Source organism: Opisthorchis viverrini (genome assembly GCF_000715545.1).
Source record: "Opisthorchis viverrini unplaced genomic scaffold opera_v5_156, whole genome shotgun sequence".
Lineage (NCBI taxonomy): Eukaryota > Metazoa > Platyhelminthes > Trematoda > Opisthorchiida > Opisthorchiidae > Opisthorchis > Opisthorchis viverrini.
The window spans coordinates 527635-542189 of record NW_008751814.1 but is presented as its reverse complement, the minus strand read 5'-3'; the positions used below and the strand labels follow the sequence as shown (position 1 = coordinate 542189).

The following is a 14555-nucleotide window of genomic DNA, read 5'->3' as shown; positions in this document are numbered from 1 at the left end:
GATTTGGATCCCGTGATTGAAGGATGAGCGGCGCTGTATCCTGTCTAAGTGCGAGTTAATCACATTGCTGATCAGCCACTCGTGGCCGAACGGTCAAGTGTTCAATCAACTAGCCGGGTGGTCGCGGGTTCCAGACTCTTCGGAGTTTCGCCAGATGCGTTCTGCTGATGATTCCCAATAAGGATGAATCAGCTGTACAGTGCTTCTCGGCTTTTCAGCATAGATTGGCTTTACTTACAGGACGAAATCCCACACAAAATATCCCAACTCTCCTCTCACTACCCACAATATATAGGTAGCTCGGTGGAAGAATAAACTTCACCCGATGTGTGAAACTTCTATCTGAGAAGTCGTTGCTCGGGGAGCCAGTCAACACGTGTGACCGCGTGATTTGGATCCCGTGATTGAAGGATGAGCGGCGCTGTATCCTGTCTAAGTGCGAGTTAATCACACTGCTGATCAGCCAATCGTCGCCGAACGGTCAAGTGTCCAAGCTACTATCCGGGAGGTCGCGGGTTCCAGACTCTTCGGAGTTTCGCCAGATGCGTTCTGCTGATGATTCCCAATAAGGATGAATCAGCTGTACAGTGCTTCTCGGCTTTTCAGCATAGATTGGCTTTACTTACAGGACGAAATCCCACACAAAATATCCCAAATCTCTTCACACTACCCACAATATATAAGTAGCTCAGTAGAAGAATAAACTTCACCCGATGTGTGAAACTTCTATCTGAGAAGTCGTTGCTCGAGGAGCCGGTCAACACGTGTGACCGCGTGATGTGGATCCTGTGATTGAAGGATGAGCGGCGCTATATCCTGTCTAAGTGCGAGTTAATCACACTGCTGATCAGCCACTTGTGGCCGAACGGTCAAGTGTTCAAGCTACTAGCCGGGATGTCGCGGGTTCGAGACTCTTCGGAGTTTCGTGAGATGCGCACTGCTGATGATTCCCAATAAGGATGAAACAGCTGTACAGTGCTTCTCGGCTTTTCAGCATAGATTGGCTTCACTTACAGGACGAAATCTCCACAAAAATCCCAAATCTCCTCACACTACCAACAGGGTCTTAGTTACTACTTGATCAAGAGTTCTTCCTCAATGCTTGTTCTGTCCGAAAAATATTTAGCCACAGGAAATCATTCTTATGGCGAACAAGTTTTATATGGGGATTTGTTTCTTGGGCGATCCACTGTGACTGTTTTCTACTGCCGGTTTTCCCAAGTGGTTCTATACATTACCTCAGTTTGGCATGATTTCATCGATTGAATACACCAGACCTGTCTTCACTAGTACGTAAAACTAGATGCAATATGGAGCCAGTACCAAGGTAACCGTTAATCTTTGACTGAAAAACCAAAGTTTTACCGCATGGCGCTGAGTTTGAGTTTAACTACGGCTCTCGTTAAGCCATCACCAGGTCCCCAACTCACTACTCTCCCCCTTCATTCGTCATGCTATGAATTCTTTGAGTGTGGTACAGATTTGGGTACCATTGCATTTTTGAACAAGACTGTCGCGTAACAATGCAGACTGTGCCTGCACACCACGTTGGAAATCTACTTGGTTTCACGTACTTTTTGAGGATGGTTTCATAGTAGATCTAGGATATATTCCAGAAAAGCGACAAGACAAAGAGCTATTGCTATCCGGTACAACCCTAAGATGCTCAGACCTTTTATACCCACGTATACTCAGTTGTAGCATTACCGCATGTGTTAGCTCATCCTATGCAAGTTGGCATTATCTAATCACTGACCCGCGAAAACTCAGGTAAACCGTATTATAATGAAACTTCAGATAGTACAGCAGATAAACTTAGAAAGCCACTGCTATTAGCGCATTTAAACACAGTTAACCTATATATTTCGGCTCGGTTTTGGTCATCAGCCCAAATATCTTGCATAACCCAGGGTGAAATAAATGGAGTGAATTGGCGAGACTCAGCGGCCTCTTTGATAATTAGTGACGAGGCATTTAAGCAACAGCAACTGTTTAGGTGGCCGGAGGTTTTAGGACCAGAAGCCCTACTCGATTTGGGGAAAAATGGATTAACAGGTAAAACAGATAAAACTGTCTACGTGGGTCGAGGAATGTGAGATATTTTTCAGCATAGATCTCTGCTACGTTTATTGCTACTGTGTACGTGGGCGTGCCCAATTGGCTTGTAGTGCCAGTAAACTGAACTTTATTGGTCATCTCTATGAATGCCAATGCGATGAAACTGGATCTTACGTCAAAGACTGTGCAAGCCACTCCACAATCCATTGAAGGATAGCGACAAAACTCGGATGTTGTTTGTGATAACCCATCTTATAGCAGTGTGGTGGAAGGTGTACTTAAAATGTGCTACCGTAAAAACCAGACGTATTGTAATTCTCCAGCGGTAAATACAGTGGAAAGGTGTGGACGAAATCAGTTTGCTCTCTTCCTGTCATCGTGTTTTTACGATGCAACCCACCCAATACTAGACGCATGAGTGTCTTCGGAAATGACTTTTCGTTCATACTACTTGTATATGAAATACACATCTGAAGATCTACCAAATCGTTTACCTTATTCATCTAGAAACTCCGATGCTATCAAGGACTAATTTGCGGTAGTAGTTAAAGGAGTGAATTGCTTATTGAGCCGGCAGACATTACTCTGTTGAGTAATGTCTAATATGTGTGACAATGCACGTGTGAAGCTCAAGTGAACAAGCATGACAAGGGTTAATATACCCGGAAGATCGGAAGGTAGACCGCCCTGTTGTTGAGTGAGAGATCGGTTATCACTAAATAGGCGTTTTTTTCTTTGACAGTTTGGCCTGCATCTGTGATTGCATTTTGGAACTTATTTAACTTAGTATGCTAACTTAGTTTGTACTTGCACAAATGTTCCGGCGTTTTTGATTTATTTATTTTCCGCTGGATTATGTTCCCTAGATCTTGATTGTAATGTTTAGCCTGTACAATGTACAGACATTCTGGTAACATATTTTATGTAATGCACCATTTTCTAGCGGATGATGGAACTTGATTTGAAGTAGCGGCTGTTTTATGTACCAATCAAAAGTATACCAAGGAAAGTACGTAACATACGTCCCACATACTGGAACAAAGTTCGTGCTCCAATCTTGCTAAAAAGCTTATTGGTAGTGATGATAAGGTTTAGGATCCAATCAACCATGCGACTACCTGGTAAAATGATGGCTTTTATGTGATTCCTTTATAACCGGTCAATATCCACCCGAAAATTCCGTTGAAGTAAATGAAGTCTTCACATAGAAACCAGTAACTTTCCGAAATGAGTCACAATGGTTACGTTCGCAGTTAGCCAGGCGGAAAGCATTGCCCAGTAGTGAGGAGGGACTTTGTTCCTCTTATCCAAGTCTGATTGGTTGGAAAGTATCGATCGGAAAATACCTACCTCAGGCTTGTCAAAGAGCAAAAGCTGCAGTTTATACAACATCCTTATGGAGAACAGACAGAAATTAACGGTTTAATCGGATGATGTATTTAGGTCTGGAATTTTATTTCCCCGCACTTTGGATTATATCAGTAGGCTGTGCTTTGAAAAACTCGCTGAAAGGCGAAATAAGACTTTGGCAGAAAGCAAAATTCTCACATATTGATAAGCCAATGTTTTTAAGTGTATTGCAAGAACAGCATGTGCTCAGGGACGTTCAAGCAATTCTCCATAAATCTCAATTGTACTCAATAAACAGTGAGTTTTTCGCGTGTTTTTTAGTTTTTTAAACATGTTATTCACCTGGAATATTTATTTTTTGTGGTTATCATCTCCTGTAAAACATGAAGAATCCAGTGTACCTTCCCTAACGAAGTAGAAAACATTTTATCGTCACTCTGGCAGTCGAAAACGAATTGCAAGATAACTTAGCCACATGTGGATGCAGAAAATTTCGCCAGCTTTGTTAAAAATGCACGCCACCATGACCTCTGTCGGCCTCGAGGACGCCACGTCATTCTCTTGTGTTGGTGAGTACTCTCTAGTTACGAAATAGGGTAAAACATCGGACACCTATTCAAAGAAGTATCCACACAGTAAACCCACAAACTGGCTCAGCATCAGCTCGAAAATTGCTAAAGCAACTTTACAACAAGTGGGCTTGTAGAGTTATCTGAGCCTGGGCAACCAGCAGATGGGACTTTGCCTAAACTGGTCTACTTTGGGAGCTTTCCGAAGCAGGACGATTATTTTGGCAAAATTTTAAAGCAACTTTACGACAAGTGGGCTTGTAGGGTTATCTGAGCCTGGGCAACCTGCAGATGGGACTTGGCCTAAACTGGTCTACTTTGGGAGCTTCCCAAAGCAGGACGATTATTTTGGCAAAACTTCAAAACAGTTCCAGTGGAATCACACCACTTCAAACATATAGTAGAAAAACAGCGCAAAAACCATCAAAATTTGAGAATTAACCGCCCAAGGAAGAGTTCTCACCATTCAAACTTATATAGCTTCCCCACTGAACTCTGCGTAATGCATTTTATGTTAGGCAGTTATACTTGGTGAATATTAAAGCTGGTGTTACACTGCTAGTGCTCCGTCAAGGTGAACACCCTATTATTTCATAGATCTATATCCGCGCGCGACATACTCTCGCTTACTTTTGTCATGGAATTGAGATTGCACAGATATGATGATAATTTCCACTCAACAATCCACTGAAGCACTCTAAAGCGGCCGTTTCACGAGCTGCGAAATTCTGACTGCTTTGCCTAGTCTGCCGGTACTTAACTCCACCACAACTACTAAAGCGAGTTGAGTCAATCGCTTTATATTTTGTGGCCTAAAACGGCAAAACTTTGCAAAATGGCGAAGAATAAGGACTCACACAATGCACAACAGTTGAAGTTGTTCAACGTAGATGAGAATGCGAATTTGAAGAAGGAACGGGATCAATTTGATACCTGTTGACTTATTCAGAGTATGATCCCTCCTTAATTGTGCCATGGATTTCAAAGCGTCATATCAGCTGTACGAGGTTACTTGGCTGGATCTAATCGGTCGCTACTTTTAGATGGGGTTTTACACTTGGAATGACCTTACAGATAGTACTGGTGATTCATATTAAGATCATATTGCGTTGGCGTTTGAAGGGGGTAGCATAGAACACCTATCTTTTATATATTTTATTCATGGAACGTGTTTTCTATAGTTGCTACTAAATACTGGAAAAGGGCACAATAGACTTCTGACTGCAAAATACCACTCGTGTGCCACAAGCTGTATCCCACATGATGAACAATAACTCCAAGTGGGATTCATTTTAGTCTTCCAAGCAGGTAGGCGAAAAATAGGAAAATAGGAAAAAAATAGGAAACCATGGTAAAATTAGCAGTCCGCTCAGCCCGAGTGTTCCAATAATGGAATTCCCCTAATAGATGAATGCACAGTTGCCGATATAAATACATGTTTGCTAAAAAAATGGCTCCACGTTGCAGCGAAAACAAGCAAACGTTGACACAGAACCTGCAAGTAGGACTAAGTAAATCTCCCATATTGATTTTTTGTTAGTTACCCGAATTAGCTCCGTTCTTCTGGTATCGCTTGTGTCAAACATGCGTTTCTCTCTTTCCAAGGGAGCGGAGGTTGCATGAGAAATACTTTAAGGCCATATAGAGATTTGTGGGAAAAGATGGACTGTCCGAGTGAACTGGTCATGCTTTGAAATAGCTGCTAGAAAGATTGAAGTTTATATGGCTGTAAACTTTTTTCACAGAACCCAGGCAAAAACAACACTAGCTAAATAGTTTGTGTTCATTTCGTTTTATCACGAAATGATTGTGATAATCAAACTAAGATCCAGTGGAGTGGATAGCATTCCCTTCTTAATTTTTACTTCTTTTGTTATTGTTTGTGGTTGCTTACTTATAGGTATTCACATCCGGTTCAGTGCGGATTCAGCGTATGTTTTCGAACTATCTTTATCACAGGCCAGCTTATGTGCAGACGCTGAAAATTAGTTCATATGACACTTTTCATACGGCCCGCCACCGGTTTCATCTTTCTGAGGGCCCATTGGTTAGACCTAGTCCCTCATTCTCTATCGTTCTTGGGACTCAACTGAGCACCGAATTGTAGGTATGTGGCGACAAACACTCTTTTGCAAACTACGTCGGAATCCTCGAGCCCAAACAAGCTTCAGCCGAATTTCTCGTTTGTATTCTTTCGGTATCTGGATTATTATTCCAACAAGAGATGGTCATTGTGCGACATATGAGGAAGCCTCACGTAAGCGGGATTTCCTGGATCTGACCACTGGCTACGGAAAGGCCATTGTAGATAATATAACAGCGACTGGTCGGTCCATGAGAAAAGCATCTTACGATAACTGTAAACGTATGTCAAAATATTCTTTCCGTAGTGGTAACCTAGCCTCAACCAGGGCTCCGGAATGCCAGAAAAGGAAAACCACAACCCAGAACGGTGAGGTGAATGGAAACCAAAAAATAAAATTATTATGCTTTAGACAATCATGGTTCATGACAGAATATTTCAAATACGGTATTAGTTGGGCCTTCTCCGTCCCAATCGACATAGCGCCTTATTTTACGCAATGTGCCAGTACCACTCTCTCGATTACCTGTGGCTATTTTGCAGTTCATTAGCTAACATCAACAGATGTGTATAACATGTATATGAGCTTCTAAACTTGAATGAGAACCAAGCGATAGTTCATCCGGCACTGAAGCACTTTGAATGCGGGAAAACGACTGGAGTCACATTCACCAAAATTTTTTTGCCTAGTCAGTATCAACGTTTGACCACAAAAATCGTACAAGAATGACTGATCGTCTAAAAGGAGGCCCATCCCACCTCAACATAAAATAAAATTTTGTTTGAAGTGGTTTCAGTGTGGTTAGACTTCAAAGCCTTGCGGTCCTGTCCTGTTACCCGCGAAATAAACCCATTGGCTTACTAATTTGTTTTTCAGGAGAGAAGCACCTAAATCCCAGATGTTCTTCAAATGAATGTGATGCACAACCTGAAGTTTTATTCTGTGCGATGTTTGGGACACCGCAATATACTCTCATGAAAGAAGCCTCCCGTGTCGTTTCTGAAGATTCTTCCACAGCCCACCGGTCTTCCATTAATTTGGGCTCGCCAGGTAGATGCAGTTCATAAGCCTTCAGCGTCCTCATGTTTTTTAACGCAGATTGTACGGAATTTGTGAGATGCATTCACCTATACACCAAATTGGTCGTGGGCTGTCAAAAGGGCTTCCGCGGCCATATGAATATTCCCCTGATGGAAATATACTAGGATATTTCAAATAGCATAGCGTTTGAAACATAAATTGAAATGGTGCATCATATTCAGTTGAAGAAAACATCTTAAACGAGGGATTCTGTTGGTGTTCGAGTGAGGATTTCGTGCAATTTGGGTTCGAGTAGGACATACACAAGTCCTGGCTGCGCCCACAAGATAAGTCTGAATCGGAGAGGCGAAATCGTCCATGAGCTGTGGAAGAGTTTCCAGCCACCTCCAAGAACAGCTTTACCGATAACCCGCCTAAACCACCAAGCCTATAATGTTTGAATAGAGTCTAACAGAAACATCTCACCAATTTCTGATTTATACTCGTCAAAATCTTGTTGAAAACTGTTTGTTTTAGCCTTAACATTGTACTTGAAGTCACGCGCCACTCAGATTGTAGAGGTTGCCAGTGGCATCGCCGAACCAGCCATTTAAAACTGGTTGAAAGGGCTGCGAATAAGTGTTACTCACGTGAATCCAAAAAATTATAGCGAAAGAAGACCCTCTACGCAAACATTCTTCCCAACAGTACTTTCCGAATTTTCAACAATCCATGGAACATACAAACGGATATCAAAAGTACGAAACGGTATCTTTACTTGCGCTTCATTACCCTACAAAAATAAGGTTTCAACTTGCGGGTTAAAAAGTCTATCCCTCGAATTTCGCATGCCAGAAAAAATCGTGCCTCCCATAGACTTTATACATTTGGCAGTATTTACAACTACCAATAATACTGGGGAATTTTCAGGATCAGAATATCATTTGGTTTCTTTGTGATGGCAACAGTCTTAGTCCGGCAGAAAATGGCATCTAGAAAATTGTTACAGGAGTGATCAAACTGATGCAAGGCCTGTGTATTTATTCTTCTGTCTGTGGTTGAACATGAACCAACACTGACCTCAACAGAGGATACTAACGAATGAGGGGTCAATAGGATGTGAAAATATATTGTGTGAAATGCATGACCAGGGAGACTAGGCTTTTTTTCCGTTAATTTGCACGTTGTTGCCTTTAAATATATCCTAAAGTTCCGCTGGCCATGATCCAATCGAATAAGTTGCATTGATCATTTCAACCATTAGCCGAAAATTCAGGAGTATTTCAGCTGCATCTAAATCTATTACTGAAAACAGCAGTGAATTGTAGAGACCGCTCAAAAATAACGAACCTGAAACGTTGTTTATTTGCATGTGCTAATTTGTCGTGCCACAGGCATGTTACCAATACGGAAGATTTCTGACTATATTCCAAAGTTAAGCTATCTTGACAAAGCGCTACTCACGAGGTAGCTGGAAACCCTTTGACAGAGTGCCATCGATTTTGACCTTCCTCGGGCTCATCTGTTAACTGCCTTACTCAAGTTTCGGTCAACCGTATGTTCTACTTGAGCCCAAATTGGACGCTGTTCGCGACGTACCTTCACAAGGCCTGTAAACCGGAAATCCATATAAACCACTCATACCAATGTCTATATGTGCTTTCCTGCTTGTGACTCTCTAATATTCTCTCTGACCTTGCCAATAGCTTCTCTACGCTTGTGGATCCAACATTTCTGAGCAGTAAACAATTTTGCAATGTATACTTGGTACCGTGAACTAGCAAGGCAACACGAAAGTGTTTATCAGTTGGGATGGACTGATGACGTTAAAAAACCTTCCTGGTTTGGGGGATACATGACTTCCCTGTACTCCAAATGTTCACCGCCTAAATTTAGGTTTGTCTTTTGAGTATTGACGAAATGTGCGGGTGTATTTACCGCTCATGGGACTCGACAACAAGGGCAACAAGAAACTAGCCAAGCCATGGCAACTTGATGGGCACTGTTGATGAATGTCCTGATGTAACCGGCCAGTATCGAGGTAATCGAATGTATACATCACATTTAGTAACTGGAAGCCTGGGAGGACAGGGAACCACCGAAAGTAGTGATGGGCATAGTAAGCCACAAAAAACTATCTGAGGAGCGTAGCCGAAACAGTAGAACACAGGGGAGTGATTTCAGATCGCTGAAAATCCAAATTCACCTTCTAATTTTTTTCAACTATGGTGTTTTATTTCCAAATAGCAATCAGAAAAAAAGGCAGTGAAAAAGTCTTTTTCTTTGAGTGGTCTTTTTGGCTGTCAATTTCTAAATTTATATGCTACCAGTGAAAGGAAGAAGGCCTCCGCTGCGGAGTTATTTATTAGAAAATACCAGCTGAACAGTTACAGATTATTGGACAGAGAAGATAGATTATCACTTGCATCCTGTTTGTAAAAACCGAATATTCGTCTCCTTCTTGAACGAATCCTCGTGAACTTTCCTAGATATTCACTGACTATCACTCAAACCTAAACGAATGCTACAAAGCAATTCCACAAGTTCCGTAGTAAATCTCACTTTTCAATAGATGTACAAGAAACTATACTACTCGCACCTCACACCAGTGTCATCCACCGTTATAACAAGAAACCTGTGAAAAGATTATGTGAAATGTACGCCTACACACTCTTTACTGAGCGAAGAAGAGAACAAATAAAGAGAAGTGAAGTTGAATGGGAGTTACGCGGCAATGTCAGACAAGGTTTTGAGCTGCATTGTTTGAAGGGCAGAAAATGTTCGTAGGTCACAGGTGTTTTTTATGGTGGAAAACTGTGGGTCATGCAATTGGATTCCAATAGCCTATGCGATCGGTTGTAGTTTGGATCTTAGCAGTCGTGATCGGTTCAAGATACCCGGTATATGATGTGCCCTTCGTCGATGACATGACCACTCTAGGCCGGATGAAGCACACTTGCATTTGAGCCTGGTTTCCTCCAGCCGTCACTCCGAGACACTCGATTGTGTTCTCGCATTCCGTCTGACAAATGATTCCTTGTAAGACCAACGTAAGACGCGCGACACGAAACTGCAAATGAGTACACAAAAGCTTTCTGCAGAACGCGGCATTCTGACCCTCAAAAGGAATCTGATAATGGGGCTAGAACATAAATTCAAGCGCAGTTTGGAAGCCATGTACGTCGTATCAACACAATGATTAAACGTTATGTTAACTAGCTGAACAACCGAGCCACCTCCAAATGAGGGCCCTATGTAGACCGCTTCTTCTCAGCTGAATTTTGTTTAGTTCTGCGCTTCACAGATTGCATATTTCTGTGTACGGACTGTTCAGAATATCCGCTCTGCAGTTTGAAATTTTCATGTTATCTTTCCACGGCTATAAACAAGTATGATGTGGGAGGCAAGAGTCGAAAAATCAATCCGTAGCTGAGTAAGTGAACGAGGGATGTCTAGATCTGGTTGTCATATTCAGCCTTCACCTGTTTCCAAACTAACATATGTTCTTGTAAGCAACATTGCCGATTTTTTAAAAAAATGAGTAATATAGGTTTTGGCTTAAGGTAATAAGGCACTCGTCAAGTTTTCATGGAAATGGTTCTGTGATTGACAATGTATAGCTTGCTCTAGCATATCAGACATTCGTCTTTGAGCATCTCGTTAGAAAACAGGATCAGGAACCCGATAGGAGCCTAAATCAAGGACCAATATCACTAGGAAGGCGTGTTATTTCTCAGCCAAGCTAGTCCGATACGATAGCCTTACGCAAATACCTTCACGTGATTGGTTCGGAATGCAAGAACCGCCATCACTTGTCTTCCCCCGCTGCTTGCGTGAGTGACGCTGAAATTCACACGGCCTTTCTCTTGTGGAGACTAGACATTCTCAAACCAGTGGGGTTAGAATCGATTGCTGAACAAGCAGAGCATGACAGCTAAGAACACGTGGGTTAGTTCGTTTTTGGATGATGCTTGAATAAAACCAACTAGAACGGACTGAACTTTGCAAATTCATGGGCGTAATGACAGGTAGACGACCATAGTCGTATAACGAACAAAGAGAGTATGGCTCACTTCACATCATGTCCAAAACACTCAGCATTTTAGCATGCGCACATAGCATTGAACGAATCGGAGACAGATTGACTTACATCTGCTGATCTTGACAACTGATACAAATTTAATTGATCAGGGCCTGACAAAACTCCAATAAATTAATCAAGTTGAATTTAAAATCCCATTAGGTGCTTTGGTCGTTGAAGGTTTAGTCACCGATTCATAGCAGTAGATATACAAGAAGGCACCATGATCCAGTTTAAAAGGACATTATCTTTTGGGGACCAGTACAGTGGAATTTTGGCAATACGGACAGTGAGCAAGAGAAGTCGTTGAGTTGTCCACCTGAGTAGCCCTTGCTGTTGGAGCCAGTCAACACATGTGACCATGTTATGTGGATCCCGTAGCTGAAGGATGAGTGCCACTAGATCCTTTCGATTTGTGAGTTTATCAGAATGCTGATGAACCTCTCGTGGTCCAGATGTTGTGTTCGAACTGCTAGTCAGGAGGTCACTGGTTCGAGTTCCCCATGAATTTCGTGAGGTGTGCACTGCTGATGATTTCCAACAGGATGAAATAGCTGAGATGTTTCTATGCTCTTTTAGCATAGACTGGCTCGCTGGAAGAAATTTTAGTTAAAACTCCCAAATCTTGTCCACAGAGTAAGTTTATCACGCAAGATCTTATGGGACTGTCCAAACTGTTTTTATCCGTTTATTTCCAAAGTGGCTGAGACTTTGATGCAGAACCAGTGACTAGTTGCGACGCAAAAAAGCGCTCGCAAAGATGTCCAGGAGAGAAAGCAATGCGACAACAGCACTATTTATCATCAGATCAAGATAAGTCAAGTTAATCATAGCTTTATGAGTCTTTACACATTTACAAACCGACAAAATATTACTCAGTTTTCCACCTGCAAGTTCGCTATGCTGGGTAGCATAGTTAACTAGAAAAGAGGCTGAATGTGGAACCATAGAATTCCAGCCGCCGAACAAGAGATTACGGTGGGTCCAAACGACCAGACCGTTCTTTCAAGCAGTTTGGTGACCCAGTCCCCCATTGTTACATCAGTTGCACCGGTCACTTCCATCGTGATTGATAGCTCTGCGAACTTGGCACCACAGAATACACAGACAACTCCATACCCACCACGCGTAATCATGCTTCAGCGTCCCGGTCAAACTCCTGGGATGTCACTTGCCTCACCCTTCAGCGCCCTGCTATTAGGACGGTAAAAATAATCACTGTACCAGGGCAGGGTGTTGGGGTAAGCCGCTAAGAGCTGCGGTCATTCCAATGCACATGTTACAGCGTAGCATGAAAGTTATATCTTCAACTGGTAGCCCAATTGTCACGGGTGAGCTTTCCGGAGCACCTTCAGTTCCACGATTACTGACAATCAGGACACCAGCGCAACTTGCCTCTAGTGGTACAATTCTTGGCGGGATTCCCAGTGCTTCTACAGTGCGTCCGGTAAGTAGATGATCAAGGGTCCCATCGCCTTTCCGGCAATATCTGACACTCGTGTCGCTTCCCTTGGATGTGACACTTGTGTTTCAGTCGCTTAACTACCCAACTTCGAGGTGTTGAACCTCAAGTCATATACTTGTCTTTTCAATGTTATATTTCCCTTATTTCAGGGCACGCTTATTCTCTCCAGTGCGGCCGGCGCAACTCCCATCACTCATGGAGTGGTTAGCAGTGGGGCGCATCAACCCTCTGAAGACATCGAGAACACCATGGTGACTTCCGGAGACGGAATACATGCACCACAAAGTGGCATAGTTGCAACACAAGGTGGATACTACGACCTTTCCACAGGCCTGCCCGCGTCAGGACCGCTTTCAACCTACTTTCAGCCTCCTAGTCCTCCCGGTCATGACTCTGGAAATGAACAAGAGCAAATGTCAACTGGTTTCAAGACGAATGGCCTACGACGGTACGCACGTTGTGTGTGTAACAAAGTCAAGGAAAAGGGTGTCACTTCCTACATCGAGGTGGCTGACGAACTAGTCCATGAGTATGCAGCGGAGCATCCAATGATTCCCTCTGAGCAGTTGCATTATATTCAGAAAAATATTCGGCGGTGAGTCTACGATACGCTCAACGTGCTGATGGCACTGGACGTGTTGCAGAAAGAAAAGTAGGAAATCCGTTGGGTTGGGTTACCGATCAATATAATCGAAGAATGTCGTCGTTTGGAAGAATGGCGCGAGAAGAGTCGAGTTGCCCTGAGGAACAAGACTGTTGAGATACAGGAACTGATCTTTCAGTTGATCGCTGTCAAAAATCTGGTCATGCGTAATCGCATCAATGATCGGTATAGACGCAGCCAGACAGCATCTGAGTCCCAAGCTTCTACCGGGGACGACTGAACGGCGGATTTCAATATTCAGAACTTGGGGCGTGAAGGAGGAAGTCAATCTGGTCCTCGCACTGAAAAGATTCCTCTACAGTTCTTAGTCATATCTACACAGAGAAAGACAGTGATTGATTGCAACATTCCTACTGACAAGCTGAAATACCTGTTCAACTTTGATCAGGCTTTTGAAATCCGTGATGAAGTCGACACACTGAAGCGAACGGGTCTGATGCTACGTTTGGGAAGTATTCATTGCACACAAGAAGAGTATAACCAATGCTTGGAGCTTGTTCCACCATCTCTGTGGTTCTACGTTGAAGCAATTTATGAGCGTCGACAAGCTATTGCGCCAGACTTTGAGGCCTTGCATCAACAACGTCGACTATTTGTCGAGGTGCGTCTAGCTGCCGCTGAGGCGAATTCATCCTCTGGACAACATGCCGAACATGACGACGAAATGGTCGAATTCCTGGCGCTTAGAATTTTGTACTCAGTTTGCACCGAGCGTTTTTAGCGAGTGACTAGTGGATAGGGCAAAATTATTAGGAATGAATTCGTCAGACGAATTTGGAACGAAAGAAAATCAAGAAGCTCGCTTTCCACGAAGCGAAGAGGACTTTCTTTGAGATTCGACTGTACCCAGAATATTGTGTTGATGGACTGACGGTGAGAAGGCACTTTTTTGAAGAAATTCCTTGAGGGAATCGGTGCAATAAACTCAGTGGAGGAGTGTACAATTAACAAACAACCTACAAAAGGGAATTGGGGAAAAGAAGTTCCTTCACTTCCATCGCATTTAAGCCTTCAGTTGGCTTGGTCAGCTTCCAGTGACTTCCCGACACGGTAAGAAGCTGTAGTAAAAATTCTGTGTCGGCCATTAGATATCACTCTGTAGTCGATGGGCCAAAGCCGCTCATCATTAAATTTTGTGTGAATCGATGAAATGACGCAGTGAACCAGATGTACAAATGCTTCTACTGTGGAACGAGACGAGTCTGAATACAAGAGGATGTCTTTCAAATGGCTTCAGATGAATGGATCCGCAAGTGATTGGTTC

At 42.9% G+C, this 14555-nt stretch overlaps 1 protein-coding gene across 1 annotated transcript; it reads left to right on the top strand.

Annotated features, from left to right (window-relative positions):
- Positions 1 to 12432: 12432 nt before the first annotated feature.
- T265_07090 (hypothetical protein) lies at positions 12433 to 14012 on the top strand (the record flags this gene model as incomplete). The annotated part of the gene is made up of 3 exons (XM_009172528.1): positions 12433 to 12609; positions 12777 to 13222; positions 13556 to 14012. 3 exons carry the CDS (start codon positions 12433 to 12435, stop codon positions 14010 to 14012), a joined length of 1080 nt encoding a protein of 359 aa, XP_009170792.1.
- Positions 14013 to 14555: the final 543 nt, after the last annotated feature.